This window comes from Prionailurus bengalensis, chromosome B4 (genome assembly GCF_016509475.1).
Source record: "Prionailurus bengalensis isolate Pbe53 chromosome B4, Fcat_Pben_1.1_paternal_pri, whole genome shotgun sequence".
In the NCBI taxonomy this organism is placed as follows: domain Eukaryota; kingdom Metazoa; phylum Chordata; class Mammalia; order Carnivora; family Felidae; genus Prionailurus; species Prionailurus bengalensis.
Genome location: NC_057358.1, coordinates 67,747,803 through 67,761,810, shown reverse-complemented (window position 1 = coordinate 67,761,810; position 14,008 = coordinate 67,747,803). Strand labels below are relative to the sequence as shown.

General features: G+C 35.6%; 1 protein-coding gene across 1 annotated transcript in view; it reads right to left on the bottom strand.

The window, feature by feature from the left end:
- LRRK2 (leucine rich repeat kinase 2) overlaps positions 1-14,008 on the bottom strand; it is a 137,826-nt gene that overhangs the window by 55,944 nt on the left and 67,874 nt on the right. The window contains exons 26-31 of the mRNA XM_043563334.1: positions 11,131-11,224; positions 8,164-8,350; positions 6,651-6,832; positions 3,608-3,837; positions 3,107-3,234; positions 1,193-1,411 (exon numbers count right to left, since the gene is read on the bottom strand). Of these exons, the coding sequence (XP_043419269.1) occupies positions 1,193-1,411; positions 3,107-3,234; positions 3,608-3,837; positions 6,651-6,832; positions 8,164-8,350; positions 11,131-11,224 (1,040 nt within the window). The remainder of the gene's footprint in view (positions 1-1,192; positions 1,412-3,106; positions 3,235-3,607; positions 3,838-6,650; positions 6,833-8,163; positions 8,351-11,130; positions 11,225-14,008) is intronic.

The following is a 14,008-nucleotide window of genomic DNA, read 5'->3' as shown; positions in this document are numbered from 1 at the left end:
ATTCTTCTTACATAAGATGCCACTACTGACCCACCATTGGTAAAACCTTTTAGTGATGGTGACAAATGTGTTGAAAGATACAAACATGCAAATTCTCCCCCTGGGCATCACAAAGACCAACACATTTATAAATGGCTCATTAGGTTTTAGATAGGAGCATAATCTGTGAAAATGGAACAGAACTAAGCTAACTGGCCAACACATTATAACCAGGGTGACTGTGTAATTTATCATCCAAATTGGAATGCTTTTGAGAATGTAGTAGGACACTATTAATTATGCTGGGAATGCCCAGGCTACACAGGACCCTAGTTATAAGCCATGGCCTTGATCATTAGTGCTAACGAACGAAACCACCAGGGACTAACAATGAAATTCACCATTGTGTTTGTCACATTGAACGATTTGAGGAATTTTCAGTGCATTTTATACCACCGTATCTGCAGAACTCAGGAAAGATTTCTTTTTCCTGCAAGTATTAAAAATAACGTTTCTCCTGGATAACCAACTTATTTGTGCTTTATGAACCCTATGAATTACATTTGGCTTACCAGAACTTTGGAAATCAAAACATAATTTCTAAAATGGAACACCCAGTTTATATGTACTAAAAATTGTTTAGGCATTGTTGAAAATCAAATTCATGACCTCGGCAACCACATCAAAGAGCCATCTCACAATACTGAGGGGGAGATTAAAAGGTGGAATGGGTATCGTCACAGTGACAAGAGACAAAAGGAACAGCACATAGATCAAAATGCAGCTAGAACAGGAACTCTGAAAGAAAAGAGCAAGTGAAACAACAAAGAACAACAGAGGGAAGATGATCCCAAGATCCCAATATTCATGTGTATTCTTTGAATCACCACGACAAAAAGTGAGAAAAAGGGCATCAGAAACGTTCTCAGATTCTCTCAGAAACATTCTCTCAGTCTCCCAGACATTCTTAGTGTTTGTCCTTCAGGATCCTCTAATGATGTTTATTCTCATTTCTATGCATTTGAAATGAGATATGGCATAAGTAATTTTAAAACTAAAAGCGCTTTAATAATGCTAACAACTATGAAAAAACCACAATTTTAAGATAGTTGTTCTTTTCTCAAGACTTCTGACATTTCTAAGCAGTTGTGTAGCATGAGAGTTAATAAATTATGTTTACCCACCAGCCCACAATAGGCATTAACCACGTTACCTTGAAATTAAGACTCTCATTTATGATGGTTTTCCGAAGCTTTGCCAAAGCATCAGATTCCTCTGTGGCATTCACAAAGTGGTAATCTCTTATTGCAGGAAACCCTCGCTTGTTCAGCAGTTCCTTGGTGATTTTACTTATGCAGGCTTTGCGCTGCTTTTCATCGGAAACATCCAAATGTGTGCCAACAAGAATCACAGGGGAAGAAGAAGCACGGGCCTACAGGAAATGATACAAAATACTCTTGTGTTTGTTTTAAAATCAAGACTGCTTACAGTTCTATTCACATTCCGTTTTTATGAAATTCAGTTGAAAGGAACTGAAAAACTCAAACACGTCAAGAAGAAGAAAATGTCAACTGTCTTTCCTTCCTTAAACCTAGGGGAAAAAATGTAACCTTAACGAAATTTTGAAGTCATTTTTATGCCCCTTCTTATTCCAATTTTTATCATTTTTTCAGGTGGCCTGTATAAGACTAGTGGTCTGTTTTTCTTTTCTTTTATGCCTTAAAATGGGTTATTCTCTAAGTGTACTTTGGACTTCTAAACAAAATAAGCATTTAATAAACGCAAGACCGTATCAAAGTGACATAATATGGTTTATATTTTCTCCTCCTTATCTGTAAAGTCAATCTCCTGAATTTATTTTAAACTCATCCAATTTGTAGTCTACATGAACAAGAAAAAAAGGCACTAAAGTATCACTGCCACTATTCACTTGGGCTAATTCTGACCAATACAAGGAAGTTAAAAAAAAATTACCAAAATTACAAAATGAGCTTGTACGCAGCCAAAATATCTGCTAAAATGTCCTCACACAAACCTTTTTAAGGACTTGACTCACAGAAGAGCCCACTGAAGCTTCATTCAAAGAGCATCACTCCTACTTTATTTCAATTCTAAGAACCAGTAAGTACTACATCAAGGAATAGCTAACAGCATGACAGCAAGGGACAAAATGGAAAAATTACAAAAAGAGATTCCAAATATAAGAGCATATTAATAGGGTGCCATTTAAAAGTTTAAGATCTGAAGGACTTCCTACTAAATCACCAATGAGGGCATAGCTAATGATTCGTGGATTGCTTTTGTTTAGTGTAGTTTATTTTAAATTAGGGAGGTTTGTCCTTCATTTAAGAAATAAAGTGATTGGGGTGCCTGGGTGGCTCAGTTGGTTAAGCATCCAGCTTTGGGTCGCGTCATGATCTCACGGCTTGTGAGTTTGAGCCGTGCATTGGGCTCTGTGCTGACCACTCAGAGCCTGGAGCCTGCTTTGGATGCTGTGTCTCCCTCTCTCTCTGCCCCTCCCTCACTTTCTCTCTCTCTGTCTCTGTCTCTCTCTCTCAAAAATAAACATTAAAAATTTTTTTAAAAGGAAATAAAATGATCAAAAACATTATATATATATATCCATTATATGTATATATATATATATATCCATTATATGTATATATATATATATAATGTATATATTTTCAATTTTTATAGCTTAAAAGGGTTTTAAGTATCTTCAACATTCATCAATATGGAACACACTATTTTCATGTCACAGCCTAATTACACTAAAAAGTCCCCAACTCAAAATTTTAGTGCTTCCTAGTTTTAAATTTTTTTAATGTTTATTTACTTATTTTGAGAGAGAGGAGACAGAGAAAGAGAGTATGAGCAGAGGAGGGGCAGAGAGAGAATCCCAAGCATTGAGCTGAAATCAAGAGTCAGATGCTTAACCAACAGAGACAGCCAGGTTCCCCCAAATTTCAGTGCTTCCAACTTCATTTTTAAAAACTGAGGAGACTGTTTGAAGCAACTGTCCAAAATAAATTACCTTACACATACAAAAATAAATGTTATTTTCTATTTTCAAACGATTAAAATAAATGTTACTTTCTATTTTCAAACGATTAGAACAGACGACCTTTATATTGAAGAGCCAAGGCTTCATGGCATCGACTTCAGCCTGCCCTTTGCTGAGGTCATAGACAGCCAGGTAGAGGGCCCGCTGGGTCATGAAGTGAGGATGAGTGCTGTAGAATTCCTCACGACCTAAATAAAGATTGGAGCCATTGTTTTAGGTGATAATATCACTATTTATCATACAAAGAGAGAGAGAGGAAAACAGCCAACAGACGATGTTTAGAAGACTACACTGGGTTTTTGCTAGGGATTGACAAGTTTCAGCATATATGTCAGCTACCAAACCAAGTATTTAAGCTTTAGCTGGCTCCTATTGGTTCCTAACATTTCCCTCCATGGAATTCACCCTGGTGGCAAGGGTAAAATTAGAAGTAAATGGCTTTGGAATAATTCTGTAGAATCCACCAGGTCTCGTTGCAGTATTGGAACAAAATCTCGGCTTTTAAATCCCTGTCCTAAGTAAAAGATAAATGTGAATAAAATATTCTAGTGAAAGAAATACCTGCAAAATCCCACACATTTAGAATGAGGTCTTTCTTCCCTTTGCCTCTTATTTGGATAGGCCAGTCCTTCACATCTATACCAACTGTGGCGCTTTGCACCCCAGGATCTGATTTCTTGCTTTTCGTTAGTTGCTGCAATAAGGTGGTTTTACCACTCCCAGTATTTCCCACAATCATAAGCTTCATTCGGTTATAGGGCACAGCCTTTTTTAACCGCTGCTGAAGAAACCTGGTATTTGAAAGACAAAAGTAAAATAATAAGCTGCTTAACACTGTTACTTAAGATATAGGTGAATTCTTAGGTGTTGAAATTTTTAAAATACCAGACTGTTCTAAAATATAGTGCCAAACAGTGCTTAGCTCATGGACCTAATAAGGGCACATGTCTTTCAACACACTGTTAGTGCATATATTTTGTGAGCAAGCGATGTTAATGTAGTTGATAATGACTGGTAGCATTATCAAAAAAATGACCTGTTATACTATCACCAGAAATAATCAAAATATGTTTGCAGTACTAATTAGAATGCTAATAATTATGAAGTAATTAGCATTGTGTGTATATATATGTACATATATATGTGTATACATATATATATATATGAATTTCTTTAAATAACACAGATAAAACCCTAAAAATTACAAGGTATAAAATTTTACAAAGCCCCTATGACAGAGAATGAAGATAGAGTATATATGCGTACTGTTATACTAAACTTTGATAGTGAGGTCTCACTGGATATATTATATGTGCCTGTGTGTGTGCGTGTATGTATATATACTGTATATATACTATATATTGTATATATAATGTATACATTCATATATATCATACATACATATATATAGTACAAATGGAAACTGAGAACATATTGGTTATGTTATAAGTTAATACATGTAAACTATTATACTATCAGCAGATAATATGTTCCTTTTTCTAACAATCTTAATGAAAAAAATAATTGAAACTAATTCGAAGTGGTGTAGGTAGCTAAGCAAACCACCTTTAAATTAATACTAGATTTTAAATGTTCTTAAAAATATGTTGGATATAGAAAGTCATATTTTTAACTATGTTGAAATGTCGCGACAGTTTAAATTTAAAGGAGCAAAACTGAGACATCTGGGTGGCTCAGTCGGTTGAGTGTCTGACCTAGTCTCAGGTCATGATCTCATGGTCCATGAGTTCGAGGCCCATGTCGGGCTCTGTGCTGACAGCTCGAAGCCTGGAGCCTGCTTCGGATGCTGTGTCTCCCTCTCTCTCTGCCCCTCCCCTGCTCGTGCTCTCTCTCTGTCTCTCAAAAATGAATAAACATTAAAAACTAAAATTAAAGGAGCAAATTAAGTAATATGTCAATTTTAGGGAATATTGACTGATCCATTAGATCCAGAATCTAATAGGATTCTGACCAACATTCTCAAGGATCTGAACAAAAGGCATCATTACTTTTCATGATTTAATTCGATGGTTGAGAAAATACAACCTGACAGATCAGATATTGTGCCTGTTATTATTGAAATCATTTTCTCACATACAACTTACGCTGTTTTGTTTTTGTTTTTTTAATTTTTTTAGTGTTTATATATTTTTGACAGAAAGAGAGCATGAGCGGGGGAGGGGCAGAGAGAGAGGGAGACACAGAATCTGAAACAGGCTCCAGGCTCTGAGCTGTCAGCACAGAGCCCGACGCGGGGCTCGAACTCAGACTGCGAGATCATGACCTGAGCCGAAGTCGGACGTTCAACCGACTGAGCCACCCAAGCGCCCCTCTGTTTTTATTATCAATAAGCAAGAATATCGATGGCCCAAATGTCTAGTAAGAAGTCAGCACACTTTGAAAAAGTCATCCTTCAAAAAAGGAAATGATGCCTACAATTTCTAAAGTACTCCAGTCTCCCCTACTCAAAATGTTAAACACATTTACAAGTAGATATAGTGGCTTCATCATACAGCATAATACACTAAAAAGTAGTTCTGCTAAATGTTTACCAAGAATTGAACCGATTTTAATTTGAACATCTATCCAGTTTCAGGAGAGAAAATCATGGGAAACAATCAGGTAGAATAAAAGGTAGTCATGTTTAGTTTAGCTAGTGATAAAGCCTTTCTTTGCAAATTAAATCAAGTCTAGGGGAACAGAAAACCAAATCTTTCCTCATAAAAAGATAAAAAGTAAAATGTAATTTAAGAAAAATTAAGCATAAGAGAATTAAGTAAGTATGTAGTTCACTGGTAATTCAACAATGATCAATTATATGCCAGGCTTTGTGTTAGGTGACAAGAATCACACTATGAGTGAATGCAGCCATGGTCCCTGCCCTGCTAGATATTATAGTCAAGTCATGGATACAGAGAGGTGACAAATGAGCTGAAGCCTGCAAGATAAATATAGATAGGAGTAATTTGGTGGAAATGGGATTAAATAACTTTACAAGTAGGTAATAGTAAGACTGACACACTGAAGTGGTGACAGAGAGTAAGATACAGTCCATTACCAAAGATATTTGAAGTTCATAATGTGTGAAGACCACAAGCAGTGATGTCTGGAGAGCTTTGGTGGTTTCAAAAATGACCAGGGTTAGTAGGTTATTCACCCTCACAGGCAAAATCGAAGTTAGTAATTTTATATCATTTAAGTATCTATAATGCTTTAAGATATAACAGACACATGGTAACTATTCACTATATGAAATGCAGCTTGAGAAGTCATTATACTTTGCACTATTTCTTTAGAACATATATTTGTAACAAGAGACCAAATAGCCATAATTTCCTTTTAGAGTCCATTTCTAATGAAAAGCATGGATAAGAAGGGAAAGCCATTCTCTCCACATCAGCTTGGCTAGGAGAAAATGAAAAGCTCTTCAGTGGCACCAAATGAACCCATTTATTAAATAAAAGGCAAATGACACATAGCATATTACCATGAAACAGTACTATGTATTATTTCCTAAATCATAACTATTATATCCATCGAAGTCACAGACTAAAAAACATCTGAAGCAAACTTAATTTTAAAAATGGAAATAAAATTATCTAACCTTATGATGTCTTTGGCTTTACATCCTATATGTTTAAAATCAAAATTAAGACGTAGTTCATCCAAAGGAAGATCCCATATTTTGCTTAATTTCCCCATTTCATTAGGAAAGGATCTCAGTTCCAGATTGTAACTGACATCAAAGGAGGTCAGGTTTTCAAGACAGCCAATCTCAGGAGGAATCTTAATGAGATAAAAAAAAAAAGGGGGGGCAAATCCTGTTGGTAGGAAGGAAGAAATGTGTGTTGCCAAGAAACAAGGTGCTTACTAGGAAATGAGAAAGGCTCAGAGAGCCTATCTGCAACTTGAATAATCTCTCAGCAGAATCTGTCATAGTTGTCAATACAAATATATGCAAGTATAAATGACTTACCCCAAACAATATATATCACTTATTTATAATCTTTAAAGACCCATTCTCCCTTGGTAAACATCTCCTCCTCACAACACTGAAAGTAAAGAAGTTTTTTATATTTATCTAAATCCAGTCATCTGTGACTTCAGCCTGTTCCTTTACACTATGTTCTTCAGTAAAACTATAAAGATCTAGTTATAAACTTACATACAACATAATGTTCTAAAAATACAACTAAATGTTTACACTTTAGGTAGTATCCTGGTAGGGGGTCTTTTTATTTTTTCCTCTTCCAAATTGTTAAGCAGTGTGCATTACTTTTACAACAGAAAACATTGATTTGCTGACAAAATAAAAAAAAACACAAGTAGCAAAAAATATTCACAGTTTCTTTTTTTTAATTTTTTTTTTAATGTTTATTTTTGAGAGAGAGACATAGTGTGAGCAGGAGAGGGGCAGAGAGAGAGGGAGACACAGAATCTGAAGCAAGCTTCAGGCTCTGAGCTTTCAGCACAGAGCCCGATACAGGGCTTGAACTCATGAACAGTGAGATAATGACCTGGACTGAAGTCGAACACTTGACTGAGCCACCCAGGTGCCCCCACAGTTTTTCTGAACTTAATTCTTTTTGGCTTTCATATACAAAAAAACTTGAAGTTGGCAAAAATATATTTTTTTTCTCGGATGAATGGAAAAATCAGTTTTAGATTTACAACAGAGGCAATGGAGTGAAGCAAAGAAGGCTGACCCACTGGGGTAAAGGGCAGCATGATGGAGGCATGCACAAGTTTAAGAAAATAGGAAAGTCAGCTGAAAAACACATACTGCGTATGGCTCAGCAACAACTTGGGAAATATAGAGTATCTGTGAGTCTGTGATGAGATCAGAGATTTAGCGAAAAATAAAACACTTAGAGCATTACACATATTCATAATTAAATATATATATCCATATAATTCTTCAAAACTAGAACACAAAGTGATTTTTAAGAAAGATAACCTACGCTAATATGCCCATTTACTTCATGGTAGGATTGGATGTTATTCAAAGATAAGAAATATCAAGCAGATTTCAAAATGGCCAATCCGTGATGTTTTCAAATCACAAAAGCACATTATTAAATCGGCAATCATTTTAAACAAATAGGATGACCTCTTACCTCTTTCAGTTTATTATGAGCAAGATGCAGTTTCTCTACTCTTGACCACACATGTGCTTTTTCGCTCAAGTCCAAGACGCTGATCTGATTAAAACTGAATAAGAGTTCCCTTAAGTTCAAAGATTTCCAGTGTGCAGGACTTGGTAGATATTGAATATCATTGCTGCTCATATCTAAGGACCGTAAGCTAGAACAATACAATGTCAACATAAAAGCCAAATGAGTGCTTCCACAACACGTGAGATAATATCACAAGCAATTTTCACCAGAGAAACAACTTTAAAACTAACATTATTTACATTTAAGTATGCATGTGTTCTTGTGTGTTCATAGAGACATATATGGGCTAGAAAAAAGTATGTCTCACTAGGAACAACATTTAAATGAATAAGGACCATTAAAAACAAAACTGAAGCATAATTTCCTTACTTCAGAACCATGACAATGTCAATCTTAGAATGAAAGAGCCAAGTGTTTACCAATGTTTATGATGCATGAGAAATCATAATTAACAAAGGCAAAAATGGTCACTTCTATACAAGATTTATAAATATGCCTTCTATACAAGGGTTACAAATATGTAGCTCCCCGCTTCTCTTTTCAATTTCCCTCGTTACTGGGAGGATTCTTCAGAGGTTATGTCCTGGAGCTAATTAATAACATGCAGGGGCATAACCTTTTAACAGCTTGTCTCAGTATGATAAATATCTCAACACTGAACATGATGTCTTGCATGTGGTAGGCCCAATGCAAATTGGTTGCTTTCATGCAGGAATACACTCCCCAAAGTTTGCAGGAAACGACAGAAAAACACATGTCACATATAAGCGTACATGTGTAGGAAGAATACACAGTCAGTGATTGATGGTGATATATTTGACCATGTAAAGGTTGCCTGGACTTTTGCAGTTATATACTGACCCCTTGCATGCAGCATATCTGAACCATGATGAATTGGTTCTACCTAAGCTCACGCAGTCGTTCAACCATTTACACCAAGATTCAGGTCTACACGTTTTTGCTCTCATTTTACAATTATCCTGGATTCTGCCCTAACTATCTCATAAAGATGTGTGATGGGGCGCCTGGGTGGTGCAGTCGGTTAAGCGTCCGACTTCAGCTCAGGTCACGATCTCGCGGTCTGTGAGTTCGAGCCCCGCGTCGGGCTCTGTGCTGACCGCTCGGAGCCTGGAGCGTGTTTCCGAGTCTGTGTCTCCCTCTCTCTCTGCCCCTCCCCCGTTCATGCTCTGTCTCTCTCTGTCCCAAAAATAAATAAAAACGTTGAAAAAAAAAATTAAAGATGTGTGAAAATAAGAAAATTAATTGGACTGTTTTAGAGAAAAGATGTGAATATCTAACAAACCATACAACTTAGATAAAGCCAAGAATCACCAGACTGTTCAAAAGCAATCCTTTTTAGCCTCAATGGGAACTTAAGCTGGCCAACTGCATATTCTTTTGTTTCACAGAAAATTGTTTTAAAGAAATATATACAAAATGCTAGAAATGTATATCTGGAGATGTTGTCTAAAAGTATAGAGTAATTAAGGACCAAATAACATTTTTAGTTATTTGGGAAGAAACCTTTATGGTAATATATCTACTAACTTTCATAAATATTTGACTTTCAAACACATTTTCAGGAACATATTATGTTTTTTTTATTTTTAATGTTTATTTATTTTTGAGAGAGAGAGACAGAGCATGAGTGGTGGAGGGGCAGAGAGAGAGGGAGACACAGATCTGAAACAGCCTCCAGGTTCTGAGCTGTCAGCACAGAGCTTAACGCGGGGCTTGAACTCACAAACCATGAGATCATGACCAGAGCCAAAGTCAGATGCTCAACTGATTGAGCCACCCAGGCACCCCAGGAACACATTATGTTTAAAATATAAGACCACCTGTATTCTAGAGGTGCCTGTATACATGAGTTAAGACTAGAAGGTTGAGCCACCAGAGTTTAAGAATTGTGACTTTAGGCAAGTTACTTCATCTCTTTAATAAAATCATATTCTCATTATAAAGTGGAGATAATAACAGCACCTATTTCCAGTTCTATTAGGACAATTAAAGGCAGCATCCACCATTGAGCACTTAAAACAGTGTCTAACACATTCTAAAGCCAGATTGAAATTAATTATTATATGTCTGTTTGACATCTATGGCTAGATTATAACTAAGCATTATTTGCCTATACATACATATATATATATATATATATTTGTATATATATATATTTGCACATATACACTTATGGATTTGGTTTATAATATATACAACACAGTTATAATGGTACTTAAGATAACATAGGAAGCTTTCATTTTTTTTAATGAAACTAACTAGAAACATCCCCAAATACCTAGAGCTATATAAATTGTCCTAATCCTCACCAAAAATGTCTTCGCCAAACATTTCCTTGCCTCCACAGTCTGGATGAGATCCTCCCCGAGGTACCCTTGTATAACCCTCAACTTTTCCTCACAGCATGTAGCTTAGTTATTGAATGCCTGTCTTCTGAACCTAATTACTTATTCCCTGAGGACAGAGACTGGGTTTGCTTTGCTCATTAGTGAGGGAACCACTCTTTCTCCAGTTTTTACTCAAACATAAATATAATTTCAAAGTTAATAATATCTTAGTAGCATATCAACCTCTGAGAGCAAGCAAAATTTTAAAGTTAAAGTGATAGCCACTATAACCTCAATCGTTTGTAATGGTGCAAACATTAATTAACATTAAATTGTTTCAAAACAATAGCACCCTGATATAAAAGTTAAAGAACACAAATAGCAACTTGGGTGTTTTGCCTAGTAAAAAACAAACATTCATAGATTTAAGAACATTAAACTGAATAGCTTTAGAAATCAATTATGAATTATAAATCAATTGATATGCCTAAATCAAAACCATGTTTCTGAGGGCTTTGTTCCAGCTCATGTGGTTTTAAAATTAAAATAGCAAACTTACTGTGGAAGATTTAAAATTGCTTCAGGAACACATGTAAATCTGTTTTGGGACAATTTTAGGCTTGTCAGAGAAGAAGGCAAAAAAGGCACAGCAGCTAAAAGAAAATAAAAGTGAGATAAGGGACATTTTAATCATTTTAACTAGATTTCCATTAGATTTGACAGTAAGAACAGCTACCAAGGACCTGTCACTTAATTCAATTTCCATTTTCATGCTGACTTTTAAAATAAGGTAATATCCTTACTCCTAACACTGAACATTAAAATAATACACCATCCTTATAAGAGTATTTTCATCTGAAATCTAAACAATTATCTGAACACAAATCTCTGCCCAACATCTGTACAGAGTAAAAATTATTAGAATATTCATTCCAAATTATGTGATATTATGTGTACATAAATTATAAATTAATTCATATTACTCTTAAGTAAATATAACAAAACACTTTGAGGGGCGCCTGGGTGGCGCAGTCGGTTAAACGTCCGACTTCAGCCAGGTCACGATCTCACGGTCCGTGAGTTCGAGCCCCGTGTCAGGCTCTGGGCTGATGGCTCGGAGCCTGGAGCCTGTTTCCCATTCTGTGTCTCCCTCTCTCTCTGCCCCTCCCCCGTTCATGCTCTGTCTCTCTCTGTCCCAAAAATAAATAAAAACGTTGAAAAAAAAATTAAAAAAAAAACACTTTGAAAACTAATACACAATACAACGTAAAGATAAAAATTCTTTACAGTACCACCTAATAAAGAGTGTTCTATGCAACAACAGTGGATGTTACTTAATAAAAGTATTCTTTGATCATATGATCGATCTTAAGAGATTGGGGAAACATTTAAGTAAAATAAGGTGAAATATCTCAGCGTCCTCAATATTCTCATATGTTTTATGAACTTCCAAAAAGGAAATACAGTATGAAGTATAATAAATAAAACTCTGTGGACACAATTTTGGAAAATGAGCAAATCATTCAGCCTATTTTTTATCTGTAAAATAGTGCAGCTACACTAGATGAATTCTGAGATTCTTCAGATATCTAAAGCTCTATGGTTCTATGCAAGTGGCTTGAGAAATTACTTCTTAGCATTTTCAATGGGTTATATTTTCTCTAGTAAAATCTTCAAGAGTCAAAGTGTTCCAAAACACTGCTCAAAGCTGTTTTCCTGAGAGGCTGAAAAGGAACATGCTATTATTTTTTACCTATATCTGAAAAGTATTTGTGGCAAAATAAATGATTCTCCTCTTAAGAATTAAGAGGTTCAGATGCTGTATGGAAAATACACTCATAAAGTCAAAGGACTGAAACTATATTTCACGTAGGATTATTTGTAATGGTTAGTGGTTCTGCTCAGATATCACCTTCCTAGGGCATCTTTCCAAATGAAAGACCCTAAAAGTACACAGTTGTTGTAGTGCAAAGCAAACAGATTTTTGAACTTGGTTATATTCAAGTTTCCACTACAACTAGTTAATTCATTCTACACCTCTATGTCACACAAAAATCTCAGTCGATCAGAGATCATACCTATCCTACCCTATAGGATTTTTATGAGATTCAGCTGAGATGACGTATGAATCAAGCCTCAGGTTTCTTGGGATGCTCTTCTTTCCAGATCCAACTTAAGTGTCAGAGACACAGAAACCTTTCCCTGTCTCCACAGTCTGGATATGAGCCTCCACTCCCCACCGAGGTACCCCAGTAGCATCCTCAACTTTTCCTCACAACACTTAGCTTAGTTACTGAATGCCTGTCTTCTGAACCTAACTACTTATTCCCTAAGGACAGAGACTGGGTTTTCTTTGCTCATTAGAGAGGGAACCACTCTATCCCCCATTTTCAGGTCCATAGTAGGAAAATGGGCAATATTGAAGAGGCCTAGAAGAAGGGAGAAAGGAAGAAAATATTATACAAATTTACATATCTTTTATCATTACTAGCTTCTGAAAGTTCCAACAAAATAAAATATTTTAGGATATGTCAAATTGTATTCTGCTTTTAAGCAGTATTAAAAAGTATTTTACAGAGTCAGTCAGTATACATGGATGGGAAGGTACACGTGGCCTCCTTTTATCTTCTTGAGGAAGATAAAATATGGGGAGTCCCCATATATTTCCATAAAAGTATTTTGTCCCTTAATACTAGAATGTTCAGATAGACTACTGAACTTATGTTCAGATAAACATAATTCCCTGCTATCTCACATGCTAAGAGAAAATGGAGTATTCCCCAACTTTTAAGAAAAGTGATGATCATATTCTGTATTACTAGAATATCTTGTAGTATCAGAGCAAGTGCTCAATGAATACACATTAACCTTACTAATTTGAAAACTGTTAACTGATTAATTTTATTTCCAAAAGAAATAATAACAGTAACTATATTTATAATCCAAAAAATTGAGTAAACCTCAGTTGGGCACTCAGTATTCTGGCTTCAACCAGTTCATGCAGCCATATGCATTTTTAGTTTTCCAGACTAAAATGAACCACAGTATAAAGGACTATCTGGGAGTCCAAGGAAATGTCATTTTAGTCTATGACAACAGCAATCTGCTGCAATTTTTTAAATTGAAAATTTTTTCAGTATTAAAAATTTTTATGTTTTAGAATTTAAAAATAAACTAGTTTTTAGGGTAGCTTCAGGTGTACAGAAGAATTGAGCAGAAAGTACGAAGAGTTCCCTTAAAGCCCTTCTCTCTTCACCATCACTCCCCCTCCCCACACACACACATTTTTATTCTTATGACTAATAACTTGCATAGCTTGGTGTATTTGTTACAATTGGTAAGCCAATATTAATACATTATTATTAACTAAAAGTCATCATTTACAATAAAGTTCACTCTTCATGTTGTATGTCCTCTAGGACAAATGTATGATGACA